At 39.8% G+C, this 26,846-nt stretch overlaps 1 protein-coding gene across 2 annotated transcripts in view; it reads left to right on the top strand.

The window, feature by feature from the left end:
* GSL10 (glucan synthase-like 10) overlaps positions 1-26,846 on the top strand; it is a 140,585-nt gene that overhangs the window by 4,475 nt on the left and 109,264 nt on the right. For both annotated transcript variants that reach the window (XM_077365464.1, XM_077365466.1), the window contains exons 3-8: positions 14,432-14,529; positions 14,856-15,019; positions 19,884-20,007; positions 20,260-20,370; positions 20,513-20,638; positions 21,519-21,608. In XM_077365464.1, the coding sequence (XP_077221579.1) occupies positions 14,432-14,529; positions 14,856-15,019; positions 19,884-20,007; positions 20,260-20,370; positions 20,513-20,638; positions 21,519-21,608 (713 nt within the window). The remainder of the gene's footprint in view (positions 1-14,431; positions 14,530-14,855; positions 15,020-19,883; positions 20,008-20,259; positions 20,371-20,512; positions 20,639-21,518; positions 21,609-26,846) is intronic.

Below are 26,846 nucleotides of genomic sequence, written 5' to 3'. Positions count from 1 at the left end.
AGGCCGGATCTAGAGCCGTGGAGGCCGTGAGCTGGATCTGGAGCCAAGGAAAACCGCGGAGGTTGCTGGAGGCCGTGGGTTGCTGGATCCGGAGCTGTGGATGGCCGGCTATACGCGGAGCAAGGCCGTGGATTATTGGATTAGCAATGGGCTCGCTGGGCTTGTGTGTAGGAGGCTGTGGTCTTCAGAATCAAGATTGTGGCTGGTGGCTTGAGGACAGGCGTGATGGCCAGTGGCAAAGGAGGTTACCTGATTCTTGATGACGGTGGCGATAGCTGAGACACCCCTGGCGGAGATGACTTTTGTGGAGGAGTTGCAGGAATGGGTGGAGGTGGTTGTTGGCGTGAGGATGACCCGCCGGTAATTGGTGGGGGTACGAGGTGGATGTCGCCGGAGATCCGACGATGCTGTTGGGTGGTTGGCTATCTTGCATGGTAAGGGGCGCATGATAGCTCTGGGCTTTCGAGTAGAATTTTTGAAAATCGAATTCGGAATGTGGTGGAGAAGTTTGTGTGACGTGGCAGGGGTCGCGATATTGACTTGGTGGGCTCCACAATATGGCATTTTTTGTTGGATTCGATACAATTGAGGTTATTGGGTAATGTAAGGGGTAATGGGTTTTTCTCTTGGGCCAAGGAGTATGCTCTCGGACAGTTCATACTATGTAAATCTGGTGGGACTACTGGTCCCCTTTGTAAACTTTGCTGGTATGAATATATTTGTCTATTTTCAAAAATAAAAAATAAAAAATTCTTCAAGGTACTGGTTTAAGAAATGTGTACTTTGATTGGGCGCTTAGTTTCTTGTTTCAAGAAAATTGAGTTGGTCGCTTCTTGGTCTTAGTTAGAGTTAAATCATTAAATCAGCGTGTTTTTTATCTAAAGTTGCATTGAATGCTCTCAAACATGATACCTCGTTTTCTGATTTATATGTAGGAAAAGAAATCGCTTTCTTCCACTACATCACATCATTGTTCAAAATTCATAAGGAATGAATTTTGGCGTCTTGCGAGGGGGGTTTAGGTGGGCTACTGAAGTGCAAAATGTAAAGAATCGTTTCGGAAATCTTTCATGCTTGGGATGGGCCATCTACCTACTTCTAGAGTTGGTAAAAACAATCCCTTTTATCTGCGAAAGATTATCCAATGCGGCATTATTTCGCCAAGGGGACCCGTTATTCCCCTTTTCTATTTGTGAATGTTGCCGAGTCTTTGAGCCGGCTCTTAGAAAAATAAAGAAATACCAGAATGATTGAAGGCTTTAAAGTTGGTCATAACGATATTGAGGTGTCTCACAGTTCGCAGACGATACTCTACTGTTTTGCTCTCCCCAAATTTCGAAGACAATGAGTTTAAAGGCTATTCTCAGGTGTTATGAAATGATGACAAGACAAAGATATAACTTCCATAAATCCAGAATATATGCCTTGAACATTGATCATCAGGTGGTGCATGGAATAGCTGGAATCATGAGTTGCTCGCTGGATCAATTCCCTTTCACATATTTAGGGCTGCCCCTTGGGATGGGTAGACCAAAGAAACCTACCTGAGATCCACATTGACCATCAGGTGGCGCTTGGAATAGCTGGAATTATGGGTTCTCAATTCCCTTTTACATATTTAGGGCTGCCCCTGGGGATAGGTAGACCACAGGAGCTACCTGGGATCCTATAGTAGAGAGAATTGATAAAAGCATTGTTTTGACAATCTTACGATTTACGATTCAAATCAGATCTTATCCATACCGATTTGAATCCCATGATTGAATCTTAATTTGTATGAATCTTACGCTTTTCGATGGAATCTTACGATTCGATCATAACTCATACGATTCATGTATAAAAGAAAATAGGATTATCTTTCGAAAAATCTCATTTCCTTTCTACGTTACAAGAAGTCTTCGAAATCGCTCTCATTAGAAGAAGACAGAGGGGAGTAGGAGTTCGAATGAATCAAAAGTCAAGCGCACAGTGGATGTACTTGAGGACATTACTTATATTGAGGTGGAAGGCACTATAATGAGGACAACACCGACGACTCCAGTCTTTTGTGATTGATATTTGTCATTTGATGTTTGAGACTTTGAGAGTTGATATGATCTTGTATATTTTTTTAAGATTATTATCCAATATGCATGTGTTTGGATGAGAAGTATATGATTAGTATGTTTCAAGTTTGTTAGCAAACAATTCGATATTGAATGGCTAATCATGCTAGTTTCTATTTGACTTAATAAATTTGGATGAAAAATGAATAATTGATTTTTTTATTCTTTAATTTGTTTATATTTTTTATTCAGGATTTGCTAGCATCCATTGCAAAAGGCATTTCGCAGCTGGTGAGTCGCATGTCAGGGCAATCGCAGAGGCCCACTTTTTAGCAAATTTTGTCATCATTCATGAGGTGGCTGCCTTGACATGCGACAGACCATCTGCAGATTGCCTTTGCGATGGATGCTAGCAAATCCCTTTTTATTATATATATATATATATATATATATATATATATATGTGTGTGTGTGTGTGTGTGTGTGTGTGTGTGTGTACATATATATATATATGTATGTGTATATATATATATGTATATATCATATATATATATATATATTATAGATCATACATATATATATATATTATATGTATATATGTGTGTGTCTATATATATATATATATATATGTATATATATATCTCTATATACTATATAGCAGAAGAGAAAATGAGAGAATTATTTGAATTTCTCCCAAAATTCTATGAGAATTACGCATCACTTTTTTTGACTTTTTTTAACAAAGGCATCCATTCAACTCACGTATTTTCAATCCTACCCCCTCCTTTATGCTTTTTAACAAAGACATCCATTAAAGCCACATAATCTCAATCCTACCCCCCTCCTTTATGCTTTTTTAATTGTGGAAACCTCTATAGATTGGAGGGCTAGGATCAGCCTATGGAAATGATTTTACGGGCACAACCTATTGATGTTGTGTTCCATTACATGGACGGTTTGGATCAACCTATGATGTGGTCCGTACAGTTCTTTGTCGGCTTGTGCATCACACAGGGTTTTTTACTAGTGTACACACACACACATATCTATATACTATATAGCAGAAGAGAAAATGAGAGAATTATTTGAATTTCTCCCAAAATTCTATGAGAATTACACATCACTTTTTTTTTTTTTTTGAGACGGTAGAAAAAGAATATATTAAGAACCGAGCTGGTTCAAAGCAAGATACAAAAAGAGTGAGAGAAAGAAAAGATAAAATCAAGGAGGGAGATAATCAAACCGCTCCAAGCTAGTGCTAAATACACCACTTCGAGCTAGGGAGTCAGCCTCTGAATTAGCTGATCTCCTCACATGCCTAAAGGATATAGACGAGAGAAGAACTAAATCATCGAGTTCCTCAAAGAGAGATATAAAACGCCACGGAGGAGAGGCCGCACCCAGAAGCCAGAGGATAACATTAGAGGAGTCCCCTTCCACTATCACCTTATCTAACACAGACATATCCAACGACTTAATCCCACAATGAACAGCTCTCACTTCCGCTTCATTCGAATCCGCCACTCCAATGGGGCCCGAGAAAGCCCATAGAACATCCCCCTTGGAATCTCTGCATAAACCCCCAATCCCTGCATCACCAGGATTGCCAAGAGAGGATCCATCGAAATTCAGCTTTATCATTCCCTTAGGAGGAGGGAGCCAGGGTTGAGTAATTTTAACTTTGCTAATCCCCTCCTTGCAAATAGTCTGCCAACCTTCCCAAAGATCATACGCTGAGACGAAATGAAACATAGGTAGGCTTCTAGCCCAAGAAATAACCTCGGAAATGATATTAATAAATATCCAGTAAGACGATTTTGCCACACCTTCAAACACTCGGGAATTTCTTTCCTTCCAAATGAACCACCATGAAGCCACCATACACATCTTCCATAGCAATTTACCCTTTCTTTTCCAGGGGCACCATTCCCAGCTTTTATTGAAATCAGATCGGGTGTTAGGGAGAGCCCAAGATACCCCAAAGCGAGATAGAATATAACCCCATATATCTCGAGCAAAGTTACAGTGAATGAAAAGATGATTAATGGATTCACCATCTGAAGAACATAAAGGGCAATGGTTGACCAAAATCATCCCTCTCTTCCTCAGGAAGTTTATTGTCTGGATACGACCACAACATACTGTCCACGCAAAAAAGGAAATCCTTGGCGGGCAAGAAAACTTCCAGATCGAAGCATAAGGAGCCTCCACTTCTCTACACACCAACTGATGATAGAATGATTTAACAGAGAAAAATCCGGATGTACACCAAAACCATACGCGGGAATCACTCCCACTCCTCTTAATATAACACCCTTCAATCAAGGTCATTAATTCAAGGACTGAATTCAACTCCCTATCAAAAAAATTTCGTTTGAACTGCGGCTTCCAAACCACTACTGAGTTCACCCTTTCAAAAAAATCCGCCACCCATCCCGCCTTTTGAGAAGACACTAGATACAGATCAGGGAACATTTCCTTGAGAGGAGCTGCTGAACACTACGGATCTGACCAGAAACGGATTCTATCCCCAACATAAACTTTAAAGCGAATACCTTTGGAGAATGGAACCTCAACCTTCAAAATATCCCGCCAAACAGTTAGACCGTTGAACTTAAAATTATCCGCAGTACACCAATTTCCTTCCCTCACCCCATATTTGCTCCCTAATACTCTTACCCATAAAGCAGACGGTTCTGACCCAAACCGCCACAGCCACTTGCCCAATAAAGCCATGTTAAAGCCTCTTATTCTCCGAATCCCTAACCCTCCATTTTTCAAAGGGAGGCACACAGAACTCCATTTAACCAGGGGAATTCCACCAGAGGAAAGAGAGCCCCCCCACAAAAACCTCCTTTGAATCTGTTCAATTCTGAGGACTACACTCACTGGGCATTTGAACAAGGAGAGAAAATAAATTGGAATGCTTGATAGAACTGCTTTGATGAGAACTAACCGCCCACCTTTAGAAATCAAATTACGTTTCCAGGAGTCTAGATGCCTCTCAACTCTATGGATGATTGGATTCCAAAATAGTTTATTCGGTCTTCCCACCCCCAAAGGAAGGCCAAGATAAGAAGCAGGCAAAGACTTCAAAGAGCACCCCAGAATCCTTGCAAAGACAGAAGCTTCGGAAGAAATAACATTTATAACATATAACCCTGACTTCGAAAAGTTAGTTCTTTGGCTCGAAACCATCTCATAACACCTTAAGATGGCTTTAAGATTCAATATCTGAGAGAACACTGGGGCACAGAATAGCAACGTATCATCTGCGAATTGAAGGAGCGAAACCTCCACTTTATTACTCCCGATTAAGAAACCTTCAAAAAGACTCAACTCAGTACCTTTTCTCAAAAGCCGGCTAAGAGACTCCGCAACAATCACAAAGAGAAAGGGGGATAGAGGATCCCCTTGCCTTAACCCCCTAGATGATTTGAAAAAACCTTTGGAAGAGCCATTAATGAGGACTGAGAACCAAGCAGAAGATACACAAGCTCTTATCTAACCTCTCCACCGAGAACCAAAACTCATTTTTCCAAGACTATAGTCCAAAGACTCCCACTCGACCCAATTGTAAGCCTTTTCCATATCAAGTTTACACAAGACTCCTCCTTGACCGCTACGTCTGTAGGCGTCAATGGCTTCGTTTGCAATGAGAGAACAATCCAGAATTTGTCTTTTATTAACAAAAGTGCTTTGACTATCAGATATTATGGAGGGAAGAACTAATTTGAGGCGATCCGCCAAAACTTTTGCCAATACTTTATATAAACAACCGACTAAGCTTATCGGACGAAATTCCGACACCTTTGAAGCCCCCTCTACCTTTGGTATTAGGGTAATGAAGGTTGCCCCAGTTCCTTTGTCTAGAGCAAGCCCTTCAAAAAATTCTTGGAAAAAACTCATCAGATCCGATTTAACAACTTCCCAACAGACTTGGAAGAAAGCCAAACAGAATCCGTCCGGGCCAGGAGCTTCATCTTTAGCCAAGGAAAATAAACCTTTCTTTACTTCCTCCTCAGTAAAAGGAACTTCCAATTTTGCAGCTTCCCTCAAACTTAAACTGTCAAACTTCACCTCTTGCGGGATAGGGCGAAGGATACCATCAGAAGAATACAAATCCTTGAAAAAACTGAGAATTTCTTCTGTAATCACCTCCTTGTTAGAAACTCTCTCCCTTGCCACAACCAGAGATTCAATTCTATTCCTTCTCCTATGAACACTAGCCATAGCATGGAAATAGGCAGTATTTTTGTCACCCTCTACAATCCACTTAACTCTAGATTTTTGACGCCAGGTTATTTCTTCCTGAAGCCGCAAACTATTATGCTCGAGGCTAACCCTTCCCAGCTCCTCCCAATCCTTTTCCGAAGCAAGACCACACTCCCCCAGAGCATTTAATTCTAACATTCGATTCTCCAGCCATCGCTTACGCCCATGATCCTGTAGCTTTCTCTCCTTGACCCACGCCTTCAAGTTTGCCTTAACAAATCTCAGTTTGTTTCCAATTACTATGTCAGCCGGGCCTACCACATGACAAGAAGACCACCAGCCCCCTAACCTCTCCTCCATCTGGGGAGACTCCAACCAAGCAATTTCAAACCTAAAAGGAGATGGATCCCACGATTCCATTCGAGAATCTAATAGAATTGGACAGTGATCCGACACCAAATGAGGAAGCGCTGTCTGAAAAACCTCAGGAACGAGTTCCAACCACTTCCCAGAAATCAAGAATCTGTCCAGCCTACTTCTACACTGCCCTCTGGCCCAAGAGAAAGAGGCACCACTCAAGGGAAGATCAACTAATTCATTGTCTGCTATAAAATCAGAGAAAACCTTCATGTTATTAGTGACTCTAGTACACCCTAACCTCTCCCCTACTGCCTTAATTTCATTGAAATCACCCCCAATACACCAGGGATGAGAACAACACTCTCTGACCTTGACCAATTCTTCCCAAAAAAGGCCTTTTTCAGTAGATGTAAATGGACCATAGACTCCAGAGAAGAGCCAATCAGACTTATCCACTACCTTTTGGAGAGAAACTGATAAGGAGAAGTCTCCATACCACACCTCCTTTCTAGACCAAGAAACACTATCCCAGGCTAACAGCAAACCTCCCGACGCCCCTTTAGAAGCTAAGAAAACAAAATCCCAATCTTTTTTAAAACCCAAACGTCTGATATCCAAGCTACTAATGGAAGCCAATTTTGTTTCCTGAATTCAGACTACCTCTGGCTTCCAAACTTTTAGCAATTCTTTAACTTGTAATCTTTTCTCCTGGGACCCCAGACCATTAACATTCCAAGATAGAATCTTCATAATATCACTTAAATAGAAGGCATCTTCCCCAATCTAGCATCTGAATATTGTCCTTTCTTCTTCGAGAGAAGGCTCTTCCCACTAGATCCCGAATCATAATTAATATTCGATTTTAAGCGAAATAATTCCCTATCCATTCGTCTCGAGCTATAAGCTGCAGACCCATTAGAACAAGAATTCCTACCTTCATCTCTTTGTTCTGCTACCTGAATTTCAGCTCGATACTGATCCTCAGGACCCGCATAGACCAACCCCAATTTCTTACTTATGCTCAAGGTGTGGTCTACCATGAACTCAACCAGATCCTTTCGAAGGTTCAACACAGGGACCAGCCTGAAATTTCCTCCAAGATGCGAGGACATCCTCAACAGAGAAGAAGATTCCAACCGCCTGCCGAAGCTTGAGTTGAAGTCATAATTGACACCTTTAGCAGAGAACATGACTAAGAATCCCATTTCAAAAAAAACATGACTAAGAATCGAAAAGGATACTCCCTGTGAAGGCTAAAAAGACAATTCACCAAGCCACTCATCCCACTAAGGTCAATCAAAAGATTCTTCCGGCCACAGAGCCATGGAAAACAAAAGTCTTTCTTAGAAATTAGAGATCCGGATCGCTCTACACCTTTTTGTTCATACAATACTTCTTTCGAAGCCCATCGCACCAAATTTGCACCAAATAACACTTCAGCAGCCTCAAAATCCCCCTTCTCTACCCGATCCTTTTCAAAAACCAGGCGAGCACTTATCCCGCTTGCAAGGATCTTATCGTGAAAGCTTACCTGAGACCGAGAGTGGCTTAATAAGGACGAAGAGAGAAATCCTTGGTTAACACTCCCTGAAACTTCGAGTTGGGAATGTTCTCCAGGGGAGCAAAAAGACAACTCCCTCTCAATACAGGTAGGGATAGACTTATTAAAGATCCCCTCGGAAATTAAAGAGTTGGGCGTCTGATAAACAGGGCCCAAAGCAGCTTCCGTGAAAGCCCAACACAAGGGCCCATAGGAAAAGTCTGGAGGAGACAAAAATGTTTGAGATTTATCAGGCCCACTCGCTCGATCTCCAAAAGATAAAGAGGGCTCTTTTATCAAGACGTCAGAGATAGAGGCATTGGGAAAGACCATATTATGACTTCTGCGTAGGGAGAGAGCAGAAAGGATATCTTCAAAACTATTAATAAGAGAAGAAGTGGGCCCCGCTCTAGAAGAGGTAGGACAAACAAGACCACACAAGCTGCGCCATCTGTAGCTTTCTGGAGACCCCGAATTTTGAAATTCAAAAAATCCGCCACCTGTTTCTATGCTATCTTGCACATTGAGCTGCTCATGATAGATCTGGTGGCTAACATGCACCGCCTCCACCGTCCCTGCCACCCCGTTGGAGACTCCATGCTCGGTCTCCAAGGACGGAATTTCTTTGATGACAGAAATGTCATTCACAGCATTAACAGAAGCATTTAGAGGTATTAAAGGATCTTCAACTACTTCTTCTTCATAAATCTCGTCATTTCCAACGTTTGCTGAAACCCCACCCTCTTCTACCCTCTCGAAACAGGATTCCCCATGAGTATCTGCTTTCACAAGGGAATTATCACCTTCTTCTTCAAGCAATTCTTTTGAAGCAAGAACCCATGTGATGGACCCATCAAGAGATACTTGAATCGAGATTTCCTTCCCTGGTGCACCAGACGAAATAACAAGAATACGCCCTTTTTCGTAACCATTGCCAGCAAAGCATGAAGGGTCGATTTCTACAATTTTACCGATTTTCCCCCCGATTCTCCTGAAGTTATCCTCGCACCAAGCTTCCGGCGGAACGCCTTCGATACTCCACCAAAAAGGGTTGCCTTCTTTTGGAAATTTGTCACTCCACACCCTAAGGTCAGCAAAAGGAGAGTTGACTGCATTTTTCCAGCACGATATTATCTGAGATCTAATTATCCCTCTTGGAATGGATATCTGAACTTCCAGTTTCGCAACTTTGTAGACCACCACCCCCTCCGGCATATTGCTCTTCCGAGATAACCAAGACTCCAAACTTGACCAGAACTTGTTACATTTCCAGCCTTGAACTCGTTTTCTGAAGTTTCTAAATCCACATTTACAACACCTCCAGTCCCCCCATTGCCCGATCTTTCTTCTCCTGAGAACACTTTCAAATCGTCTAACATTTCGGTTTTTAACATTAGACCACCCAGAATCTGCACCTGAATTCGTAACTCCCGCCCGAGAACCACCGACAGTGCCCAGAAGAACCAGATTAGCTCCCGACGCAACTGATTTGCCGATCCCACACCCAACTATAGGCGCTGCTTCCACTCTCCTCATTTCCAACAGACCATACAAGAAATCTCCCGGCAATAGTACAGAGATGTGCAGACCCCTAACAGGTGTAAACCCTCCAGATTCCAACTCCGATACACACGATGACACAGAAACGGAAAATGAAACCGAAGCAGATGCAGGAACTGAGACAGATACTGTAGAAGAGAGTGAAGAACCCAATGTATACGAGGAGGAAGACTCAACTTCAGAGACCTTAGAAACCGATTCAGAGGTAGAAGAAATCCTGGCTGAAGTGAGGGTGGCCTCAGGAAGCAGAACCCAGTCTACCAACACCACGATTGGACATCGCCGGAGAAGAGACCCCTCCCCACTACCTCCCAACTTAGAATCCCTCCGAGCAGCTTACCAGCCGATAGTCAATCGCCATCGTAGAACTCCTGAACGCCCTCCGAGTCCCATGATATTTATAGATCTATCAACTGTTTCGTCAGACTAGCTTGATGACACCGGAGACACTCGCCGGAAACACACTTGGGAATCACAGCATCATACTCTCACTGATTCGTCAGACTGTACCCTAAGGGTCAGTTTGGTTGCAGGTTTTATGAACATGAACATGAAACTGAAAAAGAAGTTATATGAACATATTACACATCACTTTTTTTGACTTTTTTTAACAAAGGCACTCATTCAACCCACATATTTTCAATCCTACCCCCTCCTTTATGCTTTTTAACAAAGGCACCCATTAAAGCCACACAATTTCAATCCCACCCCGTCCTTCATGCTTTTTTAATAAAAAATCTATAAGGCAATCTTAACCATCCGATTTAAGAGGAACAACATATTATGGAAACCTCTATAGATTGGAGGGCTAGGACCAGCCTATGGAAATGATTTTTGGGGCACAACCTATTTATGTTGTGTTCCATCACATGGACGGTTTGGACCAACCTATGATGTGGTCCTTACAGTTCTTTGTCGGCCCGTGCATTGCACGGGGTTTTTTTAATAGTGTATACACACACACACACACACACACACACACACATATGAGCAATGATAGATACAAGGGAGCCCTTGCATAAAGAGCCAAAAAAGGGCTCTTGATTGGATCCACGTCAACAGATGTAACTGATTTTACTTTTTTAACCAATTTTAAATTGTAACTGAAAATGATGTGGATCCAATGAAAAGCCCTTTTTTGGCTCTTTATGCAAGGGCTCCCTTGTATCTATCATTGCTCATATATATATATGTGTGTGTGTGTGTGTGTATATATATGTGCGTGTGTGTGTACACACACACACACACATATATAACATGTGTTTGTGGCACTCTAGCTCATATAAGCTATATGAGCTCTGGCTCACAAACAGCTTTCCCATATATATATATGGGAAAGCTGTTTGTGAGCTAGAGATATGGGAAAGCTGTTTGTGAGCTAGAGCTCATATAGCTTATATGAGCTAGAGTGCCACAAACACATGGGTCCCACATTTTTTTGGGTGATCGAAAACATTCATTTGGAAGGCCTTTACATAGATAGGGTGTGTACCAAAAATCAGGTCCATAGGATCATCTTAACCCATCCAAAAGTGGAGGGGAAAATGGACAAACACTGTTTGTTGACAAATCTGTCCATTTTGCCCTGCACTTTTGGAGGGGTTAGGATGATTCAATGGACCTGATTTTTGGTACACACCCTATCTATGATGGGGCCTTGCAAATGAATGGTTCGGATCAGCCTGAGCTAGCCACTATAAATACACCCTCTCCATGTTGTTTGACTCATCCAACCGATTCATTCTATAGCACCTCACATAGATAAGGTGTTCCTAAAAACTCTTTGAAAAAAATAACCTTCTACAAAGGTTGCATGCAAGATCTACTCCCACAGGAAATCATCTAAGGGCTTCATGAATTGAGCGTTCAACTACTTGATCTGGTCAATATTCAAGATCCGAATGAAAATTCCTGAATCGGCATCTTACTAACAAGCAAGGAATTCATTTAGACTAGATCCGAACAGAGAAAATGCCAACATTCCAGTTCTGGACCATGTTGGTCATTGTTACTAGTAATTAAAACCCTATAATGGAGCAACATGGAAGAAATAACTGGAAGAATACAGAATCGAAGTGGAAAGCAGAGATTCCTTATCTAGTTCATCAAACACGAACATTAATGCTAATTCCTAAACTCGATTTTCACCAATTTTCCCCAATCGAACAAATTGGAACTCAATTCCTACCAGATTTTTTGGTGAATTTAAAAACCAAACAGATTCAAAGCTCTTACCATTTCTGCACCATATTTTCATAGACTTTTAGGAGTTAAAACTAGAGGTGTTAACACTTACATAGGTGAGATGAGGGAGGTATTCGATTCAAGATCGTATTAATTCCATGCATAATCCAAGCATTCTTTTTTCTCTCTCTAGGATCTGCCAGGGCTAAGAAGCCTTGCAGCAGAGCATTGAGAAATTTACCAAATACACCTGCAGTAATGGAAAGTCTCTGACAAAACAGATCTGACCGAACCACTTCAAATCTCAGCAAATTTTCTTCCAATCATTTGTTCTCTACTCCAAGACTGGTTGAAATTAAGAAATTCCAGCCATTCTTGGCTCTGATATCAATTGACGCAGTTGGATCAGGGAGCGTTCTTCCTCCATCTTGAAGATCGTACAGATCTGGAAATTCTTGATCTTATTTATTATTATTATTTTTGTAGAAAATGGATAGATTTTGACCACACCACGAGCGAAGGGACACACGAGCTCGATCAAGCGCGTAATCGACGGATGATTTGATTTACGCCACGAGCGAGGGGACGCAAGAGCTCAATCAAACGCGGAATCAATGGATGATTCTCGCATTCAACAAGTAATGACAAGTGATGGAAGACATGGAAGAAAGATTAGCACTCTAATCTTCAGATTCCATATCCTAAGATAAAAGATGAAGGATAAAGAGAAGATCCAAGCTCTATCTCAAATTTTCTCTAAAAGAGAATATCTCCAAAAATTTCAATTCCAAAAACTTCTTCAAGTGAGAGGGAAAGACACCTTACATAGGCAGCCTCTAATATAACATAGAATTCCTAAACAACCCCATACTAATGCAAAAAGACATAAAAGTACATTTTTCAACTAGAAAAATGACCAAACTAGTCACTAACTAATGAAACAAAGAGCTATGTATGTAGGGCTAATGTAAATGATGGATGCTTCTGTATTAGAAGAGAGGATACCAGAGTTACCAGTCATATGATTGAAGGCCTCTGAATCAATGAGCCATGATCTAGAGGTAGAGAGGAAACAAGAGGAGTGGCTACCTTGCTAAGCTAAGGTTGTAGTAGCCTGATTCCCCCCTTGTCCTTATACCGTAAGTACTCTTAATAGTTAGCCTTCGAAATAACAAAGGGAGATCGGCATGCTCGGTAGAGGCACTGGATGGAGGAACACTACCATCGGAAGCCGCAACTGAAGCCTTGTCTGCAGTATCAGGAGAACGTTAACTCAGGGTGAAGATCATTACAATAATAGACTGTGTGGCCCTTGAGAGAAGAATGAGTACAGAAACAAGTGGAACGCCTACCATAACCACGGGCACGGCCTCCTGCGGAATCCCGACTAGTGCCACGACCACGACGCCCTTTACCGCAGTCTGCACAGTAAGAGCATAGCGCTGCACGGATGAGACAACCAGCACCTCAACCCTCAGAGCGTTGGACATGAGAGAAAACTTCATCATGAACCCTTATCATTACACATATCATAACCCATATCATTACACATTATATGCGCACTATCATAACCCATATCATTACACATGAAACATATTTTATTCTTAAAACTCTGTATGTAGTTGCTAGGCTGTCTACTCTGATTGCAGTTATCGAAGATAAAATGTTGAATATGTCTAGACAAAGGGGCATTGCCAGGGTTCATGCATATAGAATAACTAGATCTGGAAAAAACAATTTATGTGCTTGTAAGGTGGAAAATATACTTCTGGTGGCATACTCTGGCATCAAGGGGAAGCAACAATATGGAAAGGGGGCCACTAATTTGATAAAGTTGACTTGGCCTCACCCACCCACCACCACCACACCTCCACCTCCACGACTGCCACTACACGCACCCATCAACAAACACACAAACAACAACCATACCCACTCACCCAATGACACACGAGTTCCATCTAGTGCTGAGCTGATAACCTTCAGATAATAAGATAACTCAAATGATTCAAATGGGTGCACTTTCCAAATGTTTTGCTGTCTTGTTAAAAATAAGAACCCCATGGAACATATTACAGTGGCAATTTGGAATAAGGGAACTCTGGATTATAAACATGGCATGTCTTTTTTGAAGACAATTTTGCTAATGGTAGAAGTGGATGGCGCAATGGGATAGATTTGTGCACTATTTATGGTATTTCTGAGGGAAGTCGTGACGATGACTGTAGTCAGCTATAGAGAAAGATATCATTGTGTTTTTTTTTTTTTGAATATTATCATTTAGTTTTACTGTTCACTATTTTATACTCGGTCCATTTTTTTGAATATTATCATTTAGTTTTACTGTTCACTATTTTATACTCGGTCCATTGGAAATGTAATTTACTTGTAAAACGACAGACACCATTTGTGGTTAACATGAAGAACATGGACAGTATTCAGTAGCTGCATTAATGTATTTGCTGTTTCTTTTAACTAATATGCCATATTTATTTTTCCTCTCTCGTCGTCTGTTGTCATTTCGATGCAGTGTGTGAGCATGCATATTCGTTGGCACAGAACTTGGATCCTAATAGCGAGGGCAGAGGTGTTCTGCAGTTCAAGACCGGTTTAATGTCAGTCATCAAGGTATATAGTGGCTTGTGGAAGACAATTTTTTTTGGCAGTTGGATTCATTAGCCGACCCCAACTAGTCTGGGACAAAGGCTTAGTTGAGTTGAGTTGAGTTGGATTCAATGGGAATTCATGATGTCCATTAAACACTTCTTATGGGCATTTGAGCTGAATATTGTATGTTTGCTTTTCTCTGGGTTGCTTTTGAAGTAATTAAACTGTTGAGTGTTTGAAGCTTAGCCTTGCACTGTTTACATAGTTATGTATATTTATAAATTTTATTTCTGTGTTCTTATTTTGAAATTCCTGTGTCTTTTTGTTTCTCTGGAGCAAATTTTCAGCAAAAGCTTGCAAAGAGGGATGGTGGAAGCATAGATCGGAGCCAGGACATTGCCCGCTTACAGGAATTTTACAAGCAGTATAGAGAGAAGAATAAAGTAGATGAACTACGTGAAGATGAAATGAAGTTGAGGGAATCGGGGGTTTTCAGTGGTAACCTTGGAGAGTACGTGTTCTGATTCGCATTTATTTTATACTGGTCTATGCATGCATGCACCTTTAATTTCCTTCCAACTCCAAATACTGGAGATTAACAAAACAAACTTTGCATTTTTCACATAGCTTCATTGCATGAATTCATATGTATATATTGAACAAGTGAAATAAAAAAGTCTTTTCTATTGCTAGAGGAGAATGATTTGTTTCACTTCTGATTGGATCACGGAGAACTATTTTCTTATTTTTAGTAGTGTCACTTCTATTGCAAGAGGAGACTGATTTGTTTCAAGGAGATGTTTTCTCGTCGTAAATGCGCCCATAAGTTCATTTCTACAATGTTTTCTTCTACAAAATATTGTATTATGTGTGCAATAAAAAACAATTCACAACAAAAAATATCTAATGTATTATGTGTGCATTTCCTTCCGTCATATTTGGAGAACGGCTAACGGGGATGCCGATAGGATGGCGAGAGCCGGGGCTCGAGCTTCGAATGAGGAGTTTTCAATTTTCTTCCCCCTTAATGTGGTCTTGTTGCTCTTTTTAGCTTTCCTTTTTGTATATTCTCGCTCTCTTTCTTTGTATTGGTCCTTCTCGGTCTTTTTAATGAAATCTGATCATTTTACCATTCAAACAGAAAAGAAAAGAAATCACAACAATAATATCTATTGTGCAATCAATCAGGCCTTTGTTAGAGAAACAAGAAAAATACCTAAATGCTACTGTGGCACTTTGCGGTGGAGTGCATTGTGAAGAAATTGGCTATTTAGAAAGTTAACCTTGTTACCGCCCTAATAATGTTGGCTTTTTTTTTGTTAATCTATCATATGTCATTTCTCACCACCCTGTGGGTGTGTTTGTCACTTGCATCCTCTACAGAAGGATTGTTTTGGAGGGGTGGTGTATATAAGATTCAAATATGAAATTCTAGTGATTAGGCCCTAGATGGAAACCCAAGAAGGGGGGGGGGGGGGGGGGGGAGTGAATTGGGTTTTGAAAACTTTTGCCCTTGTTGAAAATAGAATTTAAAACACAACGGCAAAACCAAAGCAATATAGCACAAAGAAGAATAAAAATGAAATGCACAAAAGAAATGGAGAGAAGAGTTAGAAAGAGTGCACCGGATTTTTATAGTGGTTCGGTCCAAGTATCCCACCACTGTACCAAGATTCTTGATGGCTTCACTAAACCTAATCCTCTTAAAGGTGAAGACAAAACCCAATTACAATCTGAGATAGCTTCGCATCTCACATTTGCTCTGGAGATGGCTCTGTGTCTCCTTCACTCGCCTCGGAGATGGCTATGCATCTCCACACCCGCCCTTTTACAATGTTGAAAGAAAGAAACAAAAATCTCTTCAAAGGGTTACAATCAAGATTTTAAATTTCAACCGAAATCCGAAATTTCGGTCCGAAATTTAGGATTTCGGTCAACACCGAAACCGAAACGTTCCGAAACCGAAATCCTTGAAACGTAACAAATTTCTGTAGAAATTTCGGAAATTTGGTCAATTCAGGTCGAAATTTCAATAAAATATTATTATTTTTAATTTCTTTACAGAATTTCAGCCGAAATTTCGGTTTCGGTGAAGACCAAAATTATAGCGGAAACCGAAATTTAAAACCTTGGTTACAACACTTTGTAGAAGATTTACAATGAAAGCCTATGTCCAATCTCACTTTGAATCAAGAGAGGCACAAAAGAGATCAAATTCGTTCCAATATGTTTTGGAGTGTTCAAGGGTCCATAAAACAATTGTTTAAACTTATATTTATAGTTTAAGTCAAATATAGCCGTTTAAGGGCAAAATGGTAATATTTTGCCTTAAAACAAAACTAGCTGTTATAAGCTCCAACGGCTATAATCGCCGCGGCAGACGTCTGGGCAGGCAACAATGAGAGAAAATACAACTCTATTGGGAGCAGATGTTTGGCCAGCCGTCTGCTTAGAAGTCTGGCCCAACGTCTGTCTATGCTCTCTAGCATTACCATATGAGGTCCAAATTAATCCAATTTGATTTGTCTTTCTTAGGCATTTTGTCAAAGGTCTCTACTACAAATTTGGGTCCTATTAGGGTGTGTTTGATGTGCCTCTAACAACCCTAAGGAGATTGGACTTGGTACATTCTACAAAAATGAACATGAAATGGACTAAGTCTTCAATGAGTCTTCATAGCTTCAAGTCCACCAATTCTTGGATCTTCTAAGGTTCATTTGAACTTCAATGATCCTCCAATGTTTGCTCCTTGCCTTAGACCCAAGCTCCTTGATGTTGCTCCAATAATCATAAGATCTACAACTGAACATGTAAACCCATTAGATACACAAAATCACTTGTATTTGGAATCATCAAAACAAGATGGGAATTAGCCACAGGTTGAACCATTGGGCTTACAAAATATCACCTAGTGCAACAAGAGGAGGTCCTCAAGCCAGAAGAGACTGGTTGTTTGGGCATTAGAGATCGAAGGTTGGTAAATACAATGTTGTTGGGGCAGTGTTTATGGAGGTTTGGGGAGGTTTACACAAGGAGAGGAGGTATGGGGTGCCACAAGATGGATGCGAAGCTAAGGTTGCGTCAGCCTATGTATGTCGAGGGCATTACTGAAGTTCCAACAAGGGGTTTGGTATACTGTTGACCTTGTAACCATTTTTTTAAAATTTCGACCGAAATCCGAAATTTTTTCGGTCAAGACCGAAACTGAAATGAGCCGAAACCGAAATTTCTTTTAAAAATATATTTTTTAGTATTTTACTGAATTTGGCCAAAATTTCGGCCCAAAGAAATGAAATTTCGTATCTTTTTACTGAAATTCGGCTGAAATTTTGCCAAAACCGAAATTTAAAACCATGCTCGTAACTATAGTAGGTTCTAGGAGAACTTGTGGTGTGGTGATTCTCCTTTGTGTGTGTGTGGATCATCAAAGTCTTTATTGGGTAATACAATTTAAGACACTTAAGTTAAAAGATTAGGTGCTAATTTGAGTGGACAATCTAATGGATATTGGGTGCAATTCATGTGTAAACTTGCACTCTAAATTTTATTTAAACTTCAAGTTAACACAAATTGCTCTTAAAATCAATCTGGATTGCATATCTAACCTAGCCCTAGGTTTTGAGAGGACTAGAAGTGTTGTGATTCCACTTTGTGTGTGGAGTATCAAAGTCATTATAACGTAGTTTAGTCCGAGTGAGTTAAGTGATTGTTATGACATATGAAAGGTAAGTGAGTGTTTTACTTTTAAGAGGAACATGATGATACTTTTTAAGAGAAACCTGAAGGATGAGATTATTTGCTTTGCAGTTTCTCAGCTAGGTTAGGTGGTATATGCATAGGCGAAAGGGTAAGGGATTGTAGGTATTGGAAGTGAAGTCCATTAGGGAAACTTCTTAGTCAAATATTTATATGGGTATTGGGTTTTGGTCTTCAGGTCATGGGACCCTCAAGTCGGCTTTGGTCTTTCTCCGGACATCCCGTGTTTTGTATGTTTAAACAAGTTTCTACCAATTGGCCATTTTTTTAATAGATTACTCCATCAGATTCATAAATCTTGCTTTTCCCCCAACAACGATGTGTTAATAAACAAAAAAAGGGCAAAATCCCATACAAAAAAAGGGGCACAATATTGCAATCCCATTACAAGAAATTCCTGTGGAGAAGGCATATCATGCTAGACTATAAATTCATCACAGCACCCCACTCCCCTACACCATTTGCTAACTTATCAGCTAGGCTATTTCCTTCCTTACGTATCAGGGAACACAATCAGTCAAATATCATGATGTTGTCACACACATATCCCAAAAAAAAAGAGCCTTCTAAGTTTCCACGGAGGACTAGATTTCTTATTAATCCATCAAATCACACTGTATGCGTTGCCTTCAATCCACACCTTTTGGATGTTGCTTTTGTTCAAAACCAATAAACCAAACCAGACCCCCGTAACCATGGTTTTAAATTTCCCCCAAATTTTCCTGAAATGGCCTAAATGTTTCCATTTCCATCCCCACCGAAACGAAATTTACATAATTTCATTTAACGTCAATATTTTTTCGAAATTTTAACTGAAATTCTTGAAATTTGACCAAAATTCCCAAAATTCGACCCAAATGGTCAGGACGACAAAAGATTAGATTATTTGCATCTCATTTCATTAATGCAGGGAATGATATTTGGTAGGCAACATCATTGAACTACACAACAAAGTAGCCATATCTTATGCATGGGATGTCAGATCGGCATGGGACCAATAACAATACCTCGTAACTATATGTGGTATTGACATAAAGATGGGGTCCTTAGAGGGGATACTGGTCATTGTACTTTCTTATACTTCTTTATTGGCTTTATTGTTCTAGACCTGCACGACAACACGCCACTAGGTGTTCGATGTGATTAAGCCATTATAGATGGGTTTGTTGCTTATGTGATGGTTTCTTAGTATGTGTTTGTGCTTATTGTAGCATTTTCCAAAGTTTCATATTAAAGTTTTATCATTTGCACATTTTTTTAGAGATTAAAAGCTTTCATCGTTTTGATATGTCTCCATGAGCTTCCGTGATTTTACAAGATTTCCGCCGAAACCGAAATGTTTCCGTTTCCATTCCTTGACTGTTTTGGTGGAAGGGGTGGTAGTCATTTATCTACCAATTCAGGTGCTCTTTGTCGCCTTTTGTCTCAATAGTAGGACCCCTACTTATAAGATGTAAGATGATGCTGTGCAGTCTGGATCCCTACTGAATATAAGTGGGTCACATATATTTCCACTTATGGGAGAGCTCTGACATGGATGTTGAATTGGTAGTATAAAATCCTAGCTCTTAATAATTCCTGTATTTGTTTGGTTGATAATTAACTTTCGTGCAATACAGGTTGGAGCGTAAAACAGTCAAAAGGAAGAAGGTTTTTGCAACTCTGAAGGTCTTAGGGACAGTAGTTGAGGACCTCACTAAGGAGGTATCTCCTGAAGAAGCAGAAAAGTTGATACCTGAAGAGGTTAGTTTTTTTGGCCCTACTAATTAGTGTACAGCTGGAGGCTTGGAAGCTGAATTTCGGATTAACATACAGTTTCTTTGATCTAGTTCAAGCTTCTTCTAATACTTCTTACTGTCATTTTTTTGTCTGTTTGCAGTTCTTTTTTTTTTGAATGGCTTGTTTCCAGTTATTTTTTAGCCATTTTTTTAATAATATGGTCTATTACATGTGTGGACGTTTTTGGCTTGACTTTTTTTTTTGCCAAAATTTCAGCTGAAGCGGGTAATGGAATCGGATGCTGCGATGACAGAGGATCTAATTGCTTATAACATTATACCCCTAGATGCTCCTGCTATGACAAGTGCTATTTTGTTTATGCCGGAGGTATAAATTGTGATTTTTTTTCTTTGAATGATAGGTATAAATGGTTAATGTGGTCTTTATTTATTTATTTTGAATGGTAATATGGTCTTTTTTCTGATACTCAATTAGTTGTTTTACTTGACCGTATGAAACTTATGTTCAGGTAAAAGCGGCAATGTCAGCTTTAAGCTACTTTAGGGAGCTACCGAAGTTGCCTGGGGGTTTCTCCATTCCTCCTTCGAGGAATGCAGATATGCTAGATTTTTTGCAGTATATTTTTGGCTTCCAGGTTTGTTTTTTAAGTCAATCTCAGGTCTCCTAGAAGTATGGTTATCTTTCTATTTTTCGGAAGTACATCCTAATTAAAATGTTGTTGAAACTAGCTCTGTGCTTTGTGGATTGGCTAGTGCTTTTATGTCGCATTAGTATGCTTATGTTGATGTCCGGCACTTCATTATAAAATATCATGGATAAAAGGGTTGGATTGATTCACCATTAAAAAAAAAGGGTTGGATTGATTATATTCAACACTCTTGGAGTACATTCTTTATTGATTATCCAATCCTGTAAAATTGGTAAATTCAGATTGGATAGGGAAATGATATATTCTCCCCCTCCCCTTTCTTCCGTAGGTCACACCGTTCTATTGTAAAAGAGTTGTCATAAATACACGATAGGGGAGTGCTCCCCAAGGAAGAAAAGGGGGCGAATATATCACTTCACTATCGGCTATAGGTTTATTGGTAATTTTATCTATATGAATTTATAAGGGCCTTAAAATTACGAATGACACCTGTGTTATTTTGTCCAGAATGTAAAAGCAAATCAAATTAGAGAAACTGACGTTGGAATTTGCTTAATTTTATGGGTGTCAGTACCAAGTCACTATCTATCTGCATATGTTATTTTTTGTTTGTACCGAATCGGATATAATCTATAGGATTGACATGAAAATGGTAGTATTCTGCCCATCTGTATAGTCACAGGCCCTGTTGGTCACTTATAGGATTGTGTGGAGGTTTCCAAATTGTCCTCCTGTTGAGGACTAATGCTGGCCTCTTACTTTTAGCTGACACACTTCATATTTTTCTTTGATTTGCTATGAAGATCGTCATTTTTGTACTGGACCGGACCCTAATATATATATTTTTGTTTTGGCTTTGAGACAGAGAGACAATGTTAGTAATCAGCGTGAACATATAGTCCTCCTCCTTGCTAATGAACAGTCACGACTTGGCATCCCTGAGGAAATGGAACCAGTAGGTATCTTTGTTTTTGTTTGTCTTGTTTTGATTTGAGACCATATTCCTTGTAAAATGCGCTTTGTTTTTGCCCATTTTGCTCTTTTTTATTTTCTTTTTCCTTTCTTCACGTATTCTGTTTATGTAAATATGTACACATCATGATTACGAATGCACACCAAATGTGACATCAATATACTGATTTTCTTGGTCCTGTTGTTGAGATGAATGTGCAGTTTATTGATCATAAAGGAACCAATTGGGGCTTTTGTGCTTATGTTCCTTTTCCTTTGTCCATAAACTCAACTCAACTCAACTAAGCCTTTGTCCCAAACTAGTTGGGGTCGGTTAATGAATCCTTTAGAAAATTTTCATGAAGAAGGTGAAAGGATCTACCCGGCTCAAATTGACTAAGTCTAATCCTAATACTAGTCGGGTTTGTCTACATGGATCATTTTCTTCCATTCTATCATATCCAAGGTCATGTTCTCTGTTATATTCCTAGCCCTCAAGTCCTTCCCCACTGTTCCTACCCAAGTTGTTTTCGGTCTGCCCCTACCTCTTTTTACTCCATCAACTTGGCACGAGTCACTTATTCTCACTGGAGCATCCAAAGGCCTACGTTGGATATGCCCAAACCATCTTAAGCGGTGCTCTCTCTCAAGGTTTTAAATTTCGGTTTCGGTTTCGGTACGAAATTTCGGATGAAATCAATTTCCGAAACGTTTCACCGAAATTTCCGAAATTTCGGGTGAAATTTTGTACTTCACCGAAACGTTTCACCGAAATTTCCGAAACGTTTCGGCAAAGTTTGGTACTTTTCCGACTCACTGTGAATTTTGTTTCGTTTTCGTTTCGGCCGAAATTTAAAACCATGCTCTCTCTTCTTCTCCTCAATTGGTGCCACCCCCACCTTTTTACAGATGTCTTCATTTTTAAGTCGATCTAACCTTGTGTGGCCGCACATCCACTTAAGCATTCGCATCTCTGCTACACTCATCTGATGCACATGCTGCTTCTTGGTGGCCCAACATTCTGAGCTGTACAGCATGGCTAGCCCCATAGCTGTCTTATAAAACTTTGCCTTCAACTTGGTAGGTATTTATGACTGCTTAGAACTCCTGAAGCATGCTTCCACTTCAACCAACTTGCTCTTATTTTGTGGTTAACATCCTCTTGAATCTCTCATTCCTTATGTAGGATTGAACCATGATAGCTAAAGATATCCCTCTTAGGTACCTCCCGTTCAGTCATATTTACTACATCCTCGCTCTGCCTCCGTACATTACTAAAGTTGCACTCCATATACTCTGTCTTAGTGCTACTCGGTCTAAAAGCTTTGGATTCCAAAGTAGTCCTCCATAACTCTAACTTAGCATTAACTCCTGCTTTGGTTTCATCAATTAATACCATGTCATCTGCAAATAACATACACCATGGCACCTCGTCCTGGATATCCTTCGTAAGTCCATCCATAACTAGAGTAAAACGATAAGGGCTTAGAGCTGATCTTTGGTGCAATCCTATTGTAATTGGAAACTCACTAGACGTGCCATCCGTAGTTCTAACACTATTTACTGCTCCATCCTACATATCTTTTATCATATCAACATATTTAGTAGTACTCTTTTCCTTTCAAGGACCCACCACATAACACTCCCGGGAACCCTATCTTACGCTTTCTCCAAGTCAATGAAAACCATATGAAGGTCCTTTTTATTTTCTCTAAATCTCCATTAACCGCCTAACCAAGAAGATAGCTTCCATAGTCGATCGTCCGGGCATGAAGCTAAACTGATTCTCTGACACCTTAGTCTCTATTCTTAGTCTATGCTCAATTACCCTCTCCCAAAGCTTCAAGGTGTGACTCATTAGCTTAATTCCTCAGTAATTGGTGCAACTTTGGATATCCCCTTTATTCTTATAAATAGGTACTAATATACTCTTCCTCAACTCATCAGACATCTTCTTAGTCTTCAAAATATTGTTAAATAATCTAGTTAACCAAACCCACATTACCCAAGCATCTCCAAGTCTCGATAGGAATACCGTTAGGCCCCATAGCCTTACCTAATTTCATCAAAAGTGTTATCAAGTTCTCCCAAATTCGCTACGGGTTCTCCATTAAAAAAGTTATCAAAGTAACTTCTCCACCTCTCTTTAACCTCGTTTTCTTTTACAAACAATCTTTGATCCTCGTCTTTGATGCATTTTATATGATTCTTTAAAAAGGAATTTGACGTTTGGGAGCACAAATTTGTGGCTTTAACTTTTTATCAAAACCACAACTTGTTGAGCATCACGTAGTTTAGATAGTATATTTAGGAAGGATTCTAGAAGATTTTTGATAGCTTTTTGGGAAGTTTCTAATTAGAGCAGAAGTTGTGGTTTTTGTTTTGGTAGCCACATGTAATTTTCTTTCTATCTCATGCAGCCTTAAATAATTAGAAGCTTGGTTATTTAGGTAGTTGTAGGGGTTGAAACTGATCCGAAACTAATGTTTAGGATTAGGCTAGGGTTTTGAAAGGTTTTGGGTTGTATGTATAAAGTTTTGGCGTGCTCTTGGAGTGGTCATTGTCTAATGGCAAGCTTTATTTGTTAATTTTGTTTCAATCTTATTGCAAGTGTTTTTATGGTGGATTTGAACTAGCATACTTGCATCATTAGCAGAGGTCCAAAAGTTCTAGAGTATTTGTTAATTTTGTTTCAATCTTATTGCAATTGTTTAAGGTAGTTTTGAAGTATAGTATTTGCATATTTACCAAAAATTCCTTGTAGTGCATGAGCTTGTAAACATGGTTTTAAATTTCCATCCCGACTTGAAATGACCAAAATGTTTCCATTTCCATTTCCATCTACATCAATATGTATTACATAATTATATTTGTATGAATTACATGTGAAATGTGTTGTATGTATTATGTGTAAATATTTATATGAATTACTTGTGAAATGTGGTATGTACCGAATTGTCTAATATGCTCGATAGCTCATATTAATAGGTGTTTGATGTTAAACCATTATGAATTGTTGTTTACTCATGTGATGGTTTCTAAGTGGGTATTTGTGCTTATTCTAGTATTTCCTAAAGTTTCACCATAAAATTCTATCATTTGCATATGTTTCCATACCTTTCCGTGATTTTACTGTATTCCCACCAAAATTTCCTACCGAAACAGACACGTTTCTGCTTCTGTGGTGATCGAAACTGAAATTTAAAACCTTGCTTATGAAGGAGGTTGGATTTAATATAGATGGTGAGAATGATTTGTTGGTCATGCATGGTGCATGAGATGCTTGATTTAGAAAGGCTGGAATAACACATGAAAGCAAAAAGACGGAGTTGGGTTCCTATGGGGCTTTGATGTGGAGGAGATGCTTTAATTCCATGACAACTTGTTCTTTGGGAAAGCGACATGGCCTGATGAGGATTTCAACCCCTAGTGGTCTGGTACTAGCATTGTTTAAAAAATTTGACTCAGAACTTGCTCGAGTCGATTCCATTTTACCTTGGCTGTGTTCCGCGTTTCACCGCATCCGTGTTCCTTTTTTTGTCCTACAATGTCAATAAAAACTCCTTCGACTATCCCGAGTTATGACCGTGTCAATTGCGTTCTTGGCTGTGTCCGCGCCGAGTCGACAAGGATTTTTCTTGGCCTCGTTCCACGTAACATCCGTGTTTTTAAACACTGGAACTTACTCTTTAGATCATAAGTGGATGTGGGCAAATGGTGTAAAAAGGATAGGGTGAATGGAAAGGCATAAGCCATGATGGAGGGAGAGGGTTGTAACATGGCTATTTTTGTCATTTTTATTTATTTGGAAAAAAGGACAAGTTAGTGGTGGCAATTATGTACTTATATAGTGTTAATGTAAAAAATGACCTTGTGCGTACTTTCACATGCACATCCAGGCAGTCACATGCGCGCGCGCGCGTGCACACACACACACACTATTGGGGCTGTTCTTGATGGAGACAAATCCTTGGATAAGTTTATCTTGCGTAAGTTTATCACACTTGGATATGTTTAACATGAATTATCTTGTTTGTAGTTCTCAACTAGAAATCCTCGAATAATCTATATCTACTTAGTTAATCCTAGAATAACCCTCCTTTTCCCATGAATAAATGATGTCTATTGGAACCATGGTTCAAAATATTAGTGTTGATCAGGATATATGCCGAAGCCTGAAATGATATGTATCAGCCATATCGCCGATATGCGCCTAGCATATAGACCATATCGACATGAAATAGGTAATTTATTCTCATGGTCTCATAAAGAGGGTGATCCACGATATTTCGATCATATATATTTGTTTATGTCAATTTTAGTGATTTTTAATACATTTCACCCAAAAGCAATGAATTGATATTTCGAAGGTAATTGGACTATGCTGGCGAGCACATCGATTGCCTATGCATCTTACCTGGATGTCAAGCATTTTTGTTACTATTTCATGTTAAAGTAAAGAAATAATTATGGGGAGGATCGAAGGAAACGAGGAGTCTCTCTTTGGTCTCTTGGGAAGATGTATGCAAGCCTGTAAAAGGCGGAGGTCTGGGGATTAGAAAGATCAAATAGGTAAATGCTGCTCTCTTGGGGAAATGGTTGTGGAGGTTTGGCGAAGAACAGTCACAGTTGTGGGCGAAGGTTATTTGTGGTAAATATGGCGCAGACGTGGGAAATTGGAGATCCCTAAATCGTTTCAACAAAACAGGGGTGACTTTGTGGAGGGATATTTTGCGGTTGAGTTCACGGTTCAATCGCGGAATAAGATAGAGTTTACTCGGGGGATAGAATTTCTTTTTGGAATATGGTATGGTGTTCCGTCATTCCTTTAAAAGATTTGTTCCCTTGTTCCCTGATCTATATGTTGTGGCCGCAGACAAGCAAGCTTTAGTTAAAGATTGTTTCGAGTTTCGAGACAGTAAAGTGATTTGGAAGTCGCTGTTTCGCAGAAATTTCTTTGACAGGGAATTGCTCTCGATGGTCTCGTTATTTCAGGTCTTGGAAGGTAATTACATTAGTTCTTCAGGGGTGGATAAAAGGTTATGTGTTTGGGATTCTACGGGTTATTTTTCGGTAAAATATTTCTACATGGGAGTGAATCCGTTTGAGGAAAATCTTTCTGTTGCAAAATTGTGGAAGATTAAGGCTCCCCCAAGAACTTGTTTCTTTGGATGGTCGGCGATTCAAGGCCGTATTCAAATGGTAGACTTTTTGAGGGCAAGGAATATGATCATAGTCAATC

This window comes from Tasmannia lanceolata, unplaced genomic scaffold (genome assembly GCF_043159265.1).
Source record: "Tasmannia lanceolata isolate RefF3 unplaced genomic scaffold, GAP_Taslan_0.1 ptg000020l, whole genome shotgun sequence".
Lineage (NCBI taxonomy): Eukaryota > Viridiplantae > Streptophyta > Magnoliopsida > Canellales > Winteraceae > Tasmannia > Tasmannia lanceolata.
Note: the sequence above shows the minus strand (reverse complement) of the source record. Positions and strands in the feature narration are given on the sequence as shown.